At 37.3% G+C, this 6,000-nt stretch overlaps 2 protein-coding genes across 3 annotated transcripts; one reads left to right on the top strand and one right to left on the bottom strand.

The window, feature by feature from the left end:
• Positions 1–554: 554 nt before the first annotated feature.
• On the top strand, positions 555–3,874 carry LOC107936431 (scarecrow-like protein 28). The gene is made up of 2 exons (XM_016869160.2): positions 555–711; positions 953–3,874. The coding sequence occupies exon 2, from the start codon at positions 1,514–1,516 to the stop codon at positions 3,524–3,526; it is 2,013 nt and encodes a 670-aa protein (XP_016724649.1). The 5' UTR covers positions 555–711; positions 953–1,513; the 3' UTR covers positions 3,527–3,874.
• A 111-nt stretch (positions 3,875–3,985) lies between these two features.
• LOC107936400 (sugar transport protein 1) lies at positions 3,986–5,968 on the bottom strand. 2 transcript variants are annotated; one of them, XM_016869124.2, is made up of 3 exons: positions 5,687–5,968; positions 5,267–5,592; positions 3,986–5,183 (listed from the first exon to the last, which is right to left on the bottom strand). In XM_016869124.2, the coding sequence occupies exons 1-3, from the start codon at positions 5,811–5,813 to the stop codon at positions 4,104–4,106; spliced, it is 1,533 nt and encodes a 510-aa protein (XP_016724613.2). In that variant the 5' UTR covers positions 5,814–5,968; the 3' UTR covers positions 3,986–4,103. The 2 variants fall into 2 exon arrangements, with proteins under 2 accessions (XP_016724613.2, XP_040939464.1); XM_041083530.1 differs by having other exon boundaries at positions 5,267–5,424.
• Between the last annotated feature and the right edge of the window lie 32 nt (positions 5,969–6,000).

Raw genomic sequence — 6,000 nt, 5'->3', positions numbered from 1 at the left:
GAAAATGTTAATTTTCATAAGACGACAAAACAAAAGGTACAACACAATTGAAAAAAAACAAACAACTGGTACGAAACAAATAATAATATTTCTTACCAAAATAAATAATAATTTGATCGATGAGTAATTAAAAAAATTATCTAACAAATATATTTATAAAAAAATATATAACAAAATAAATGAGATTTTATTTAAAATGAAAATGATAAATTATTAAATATTATGATATTTTAAGTTTAAATTTTATTATATACATTTTTTAATAAAAATCCCCTAAAAAGTAATAAATTTTAATTTATAAAGTGAGGTATTTTCTTATTAGTATCCAATTAACCACGAGCTAACTCAGTGGAATGCTTTAAAATAAGAATAAATGCTGAGCTGAGAGCCGGTGACACAACGGTTCAGTCAAATGGTATCAGGAGACAAGCACGTGTGCGTCACGTGGACCTCAACACTCTTCACAAAAAAAAAAAGGGAAAGAAAACAGTAATAGTACAAGGAGAAAATTCCCTAAAAAATTAAGACACCAACTCCCGCAACACTCTTAACGGTCATATTTCACCGACAACACTCCAACGGTCACAAAGACTATTATTCGCCATGGTATTTTTTCTGCTTTGAAATGAATCCCACAAGAAGAAACCCCAAAAAGAAGGAAAAGAAAAAAGAAAAGGGAAAAGCAATGATGGAGACGTGAAGGTGAAAGAGGTAAGTATTTTTACTAGTAAAGTGTGTGTGTGTAGTATAGTATACTACTAGACTATAGTAGTAGCTGTAGTAGAAACAAAGAGTTAAAATGAACAACATGAAGCAAGAACAATAGTAAAAAGGTTTTAAAAAAAGCTCTAGTTGGTTTTCTTGGGTTATGAGCTCCGAGTGATATATGTTTTTCAGTTTTGTTTTCATGCATGTTTAATATGATTTCAAAGCTGGGTTTTTTGAGTTTCAGTTTCAGTTAGCATGGAGTTGTTGTTGTTGTTGTTGCAAACCACAAAAGCTGAGATGGGTGTCAAAGTTTTTCAGGATCTCAAGTCCAGGTTTGAGAATTTATGCATTTTTGTTGTATGCTTTTTACATTGTTGATTGTAGCTGAGTTTTCTGTGGGAATCCGATGATTGTTTTGTGGTAAATGTTTTAGTGTAGTTCTTTAACAAATCTTTGATTCTTTCTGGGGGTGGGAAAATTCTTTTATATTAATTCTTTGTTGCATATAGTAACACATTTCTGTATCTTCTTTATATCGGATTCCTTATTTTTATTTCTTTTGGTTTGTTGAAAAATCACACACTCACTTAGAATTTGTCTCTCTCTAGATTTAGTTTGTCCAAAGTATACATGCAAAGTTTCTTATGAACACATAGGAATTTTATACATAACTCATACATTCCACATAGCTTGAAAACTTATAGAAACAAAAGAGAGATAGGGAAAGAAAATAGAGAAAACAAACTGGGGGTGGGTGAATTGAAATTGAACTGAAAAAGAAAGAAAGTAGGAGGGTTGTAGAGAAATGTTGGCTGGTTGTTCTAGTTCTACATTGGTGTCACCAAGGCATAGATTGAGGAGTGAAGCGTCAGCACAGTTTCAAGCTTGCCATTTCCCGACTTCAATGAGCACACAAAGATTGGACCTGCCATGTAGTTTTTCTCGCAAGGACACTTCAAGGTCGCAGCCTATTAGGCCTGTTGGCCTTTCTGTGGAGAAACCAACTGAATCCAAGACCAGCGGTTGTTCTCTCAAGCAGAATATCAGGCTGCCGCCATTGACTACTACTGCGCATGAAGGGCGGAGAGAGATCAAGGATGAGTTTTGGGAGAAAGGTAAATGTTTGAAGAGGTTTGCTGCTGAGGGTTTCATTGATGAGTCAGTCATTGACAGGAGGGCAAAGAGGAAAAAAGGTAGCTGTCATAATGAGATCTCTGGTGATGTTCATGAAGGCGGTGGTGATAATTTGAGTTTGGGCCAACTTGGTGCTGGTGAGTTTTGGTTTCAACCAAGTTTCGCAGGCCATAATGCTCCTCAACTTCCTTTCTCTCTCACTGCTTCAGGGGATGAAGAAAGGGTGTGTTTTGTGCCTGGTGAAGTGATTTCACCGCCTTTGCCATTGTCTAACAATCCTTGGACCGAGTCAGTAATAACCGAAATCACTGACGTCGGGGAAAAGGATGTCGAGACAATCCATAGGCCAGGAAAGGAAGCTTCAGGATCGAGTACTTCTTCGGAGAGTCATAGTTTGGGACTTCGGTTAAACGAGCAAGCCACAGAACATGAAGTGGGCAATGGTTCAGGGAATCCTTACCCACATGAGGGTAATGGTGTGGGGGTTTATAGGGAGGAGGAGATCAACCATAGGGAGCAACAGGGGTTTGAGCTTATTCACTTACTTACAGCTTGTGTTGAAGCAATTGGATCAAAGAACATTGCTGCCATCAATCATTATATAGCTAAGTTGGGGGATCTAGCATCTCCAAGAGGCAGTGCCATAAGCCGTCTAACTGCTTACTATACTGAAGCTTTGACTCTTCGAGTCACAAGGCTTTGGCCTCACATTTTTCATATCACAACCCCTCGTGAGCTTGATCGGGTTGATGATGATAATGGTACTGCATTGAGGCTCTTGAATCAGGTAAGCCCGATTCCAAAATTCTTTCACTTCACATCAAACGAGATATTGTTGAGAGCCTTCGAAGGGAAAGACAGGGTTCACATCATAGATTTCGACATCAAGCAAGGGCTTCAATGGCCTAGTTTGTTCCAGAGTTTAGCTTCAAGGGCTAATCCACCAAGCCATGTTAGAGTCACCGGAATCGGTGAGTCGAAGCAAGAACTAAATGAAACGGGAGACAGGCTCTCGGGATTTGCCGAGGCATTGAATTTGCCTTTCGAGTTCCATCCAGTTGTGGACAGGTTAGAAGATGTGAGGTTGTGGATGCTCCATGTAAAGGAGAAAGAGACAGTAGCTGTGAATTGTGTGTTTCAACTGCACAAGACACTTTATGATGGAAATGGAGGCGCTCTCAGGGACTTGTTGGGACTTATTCGTAGCACGAACCCTGCAGTGGTTGTCATGGCAGAACAAGAAGCTGAACATAATGTTCTCAGCTTAGAAGCAAGGGTGACCAATTCATTGAGGTACTACTCTGCCATATTTGATTCCATCGATTCAAGCCTTCCCATGGAGAGTCCAGTTAGGATGAAAGTAGAGGAGATGTTTGCAAGGGAAATACGGAACATAATTGCTTGCGAAGGAAGCGATAGGTTCGAAAGGCACGAGAGTTTCGAAAAGTGGAGGAAGCTGATGGAGCAAGGAAGGTTCAGATGCATAGGGATTAGTGAGAGAGAATTGCTCCAGAGCCAAATGCTGTTGAAGATGTACACTTGTGAGAATTACAGTGTGAAAAAGCAAGGGGAAGATTGTGGGGCGCTTACTTTAAGTTGGTTAGATCAGCCACTTTATTCAGTCTCAGCTTGGACACCTATTGATGTTGCAGGCAGCTCATCCTCATTTCCTCAGCCAAAATGATTGTTTTTTCAGATTACTATTTTGATTCCATTACATACAAAAAAGGGTACACAGGCATTCTTTGTAGGTAAAGAAATCTGTCATTATTCTTTCATTCTTTTGTTGCATACAGTAAATTCATACCGATTCATTTGTTTTCAGCACAGATTCTTTTTAGATCAGTCTGTAGTATCGGAGTCAATTAATTTGCTGTTTTATTATTTGATTCTTTATGCATCATAAAATTCTTTTTAGCAGTTTTTTCTATTCATTTGTTGTAATATTTATCAGAAGTATTGTATGAAAAGAAATTATCAGAACTATCAACAATTTATATTTATGTAGCTGGAAATTTGTTTTCAGATTTCAATTGATTTCTCTTCATTCTTGCATTCCCTTTCATTTTTCTCGATTTTCAGTATATAGACTTATTAAAATAAAGTGACCATATTAATTTTTTATTAAAAAATAAATAATAAATAATATTAATTATACTTAAATAAAAGAGCTTAAAAACAAATTTTGGTTCTAATTACATTTAATAAAAGAATTAAACACAGAATATGAAAAAAAAAGGTAATTAAACAAAAAAATAGAATTAAATCTTTCCCATTTCAAAGCTTGAATCTTTCTCCACGAAATACTTACTCCAACGAGGATGATTTTTCCAAACGATGGTCATTTCTTCAATGGGTACTCCTTTAGTCTCAGGCAAAAACTTATAAATAAAAATGCTCATCCCAACCACACATACTGCGAAGAAGATAAAAAGCCCAAACTTTAAATTGCAAAGCATGGTGGTAAAGACTTGAGCAATGCAAAATGTGAATATCATGTTGACGGCCACTGTTATACTCTGAGCAGCTGATCGAATTTCAAGCGGAAATATCTCGCTAGGAACTAACCAACCCAATGGACCCCATGACCACGCAAACCCCGCTATGTATACGCACATTGCTATCACCACTAGCATCGAAAACCATAGTGGAAGTTCACCTGGATTCCCACTGGTTCCAAATTTAGAAGCAATTGAAACGGTAATCACAAGCTGACAGAGCAACATTTGAAGACCACCTTCGAGGAAAAGGGTTCGCCTCCCGTACTTATCGACAGTGGCAATGGAAACAAGTGTTGCACAAAAATTGACAATGCTAGTAATTAATGCGGACATGAGAGAAGCGTTGTTACCAAATCCCATGCTCTTGAACAAGACAGGAGCGTAAAACACGAACACGTTCATGCCGGTTAATTGCTGAAATAAAGGAATTAAAATAGCAAAAATGAGCTGAGGCCTGTACTTCCTGGTTAAAATCTCTTTCCATGGATTTTGAACCAACCTGGCTGCCTCACTGGCTTTAGCCAAATCATTGAACTCTTCCTCCACATTGTCAATACCACGGATCTTTTGGAGTTGAACTTTAGCCTCTTTGAACTTGTCGCGTTCGAGCAATGAGTTGGTTGAGTCAGTGAGGAAAAAACAACCCAAGAAAAAGACCAAACCAGGGACAACGGCTCCACCCAAACTCAACCGCCAACCCCACCCACCTTCGATCTTAGCAGTGAAGTAATTCAACAAATTGGCAACTAAAATACCAATGATGATTGATAATTGAAACATTATGTTCAAAGCCCCTCGATACTTAAAAGGAGCTATCTCAGATAAGTAGATCGGAACAGACTGCAAAAAAAAAAAAAAATATTGAATGCTTGAATTACCATACAACTGCAACTTATAGTGCTATAACTATGGTAAGCACGTACCTGATTAGCAAATCCAATGCCAAAACCAAGCAATACCCGACCTATAATAAGCATGAGTACGTTTTCAGCGAAGCCATTGATAACAGCACCAATGGCGAAAAATAAACCACCGAACATCATCGTCATCCTCCTACCAAGACCTCGGGTTATCCGAGAGGCTGTCATGGATGAAAGAAGAGCAGCCAAATATAAGGAAGATGTAAACAACGTTAGTGTTTGGCTATCAAACTTGCAGTATTGATCATCAGATGGTTTAACGGATATTTCTTTCCTGTAAACTTTTGGAAAGAATTTTTCTAAAAAAAAATCCATTGATGTAACACCACCTACAAATTTACACAAATTTTGCTTTGTTAAAAATTAATACTCCGAGCCATCTTTAATACTAAGAAGAAAAAGAAATTGAAAAACTCATTTTACCTGAAATACCAAGATCATAACCAAAGATCAAACCACCTGAAGCAGCAACAATGCAGGTGAACAAGACTTTGGAAGTAAATTTTCCTGGATAACTTTTCCCCGAAGTTACACCTCCTCCACCAGCCATAATCTCTAATTGAGAAGGCTAAATCAAAGGAAATCTCAAACTACAAAAAATTTTTAAATGTTGATTCTAAAACTTATATAATGTACACTAACCCACCCTAGTTCAACATTTGTTCTGAGTTTATAGTTGAAGAATAACTCTATTATAAATATATTTTTTAAGAATTGCAATTAAAATTTAATTTAAC

This window comes from Gossypium hirsutum, chromosome A12, assembly GCF_007990345.1.
Source record: "Gossypium hirsutum isolate 1008001.06 chromosome A12, Gossypium_hirsutum_v2.1, whole genome shotgun sequence".
Classification (NCBI taxonomy): domain Eukaryota; kingdom Viridiplantae; phylum Streptophyta; class Magnoliopsida; order Malvales; family Malvaceae; genus Gossypium; species Gossypium hirsutum.
The sequence above is the reverse complement of the archived record's forward strand: the minus strand, read 5'-3'. Positions and strand labels throughout refer to the sequence as shown.

What these genes read in the sequence shown, in the direction of transcription:
- LOC107936400 (XM_016869124.2), bottom strand. Translation starts at nt 5,813, where the DNA reads ATGGCTGGTGGAGGAGGTGTAACTTCGGGGAAAAGTTATCCAGGAAAA. An exon ending in TTATGATCTTGGTATTTCAG is followed by an intron (nt 5,593 to 5,686) that starts GTAAAATGAGTT and finishes GTAAATTTGTAG; the next exon opens with GTGGTGTTACATCAATGGAT. An exon ending in GCATTGGATTTGCTAATCAG is followed by an intron (nt 5,184 to 5,266) that starts GTACGTGCTTAC and finishes TTTTTTTTGCAG; the next exon opens with TCTGTTCCGATCTACTTATC.
- LOC107936431 (XM_016869160.2), top strand. Translation starts at nt 1,514, where the DNA reads ATGTTGGCTGGTTGTTCTAGTTCTACATTGGTGTCACCAAGGCATAGA.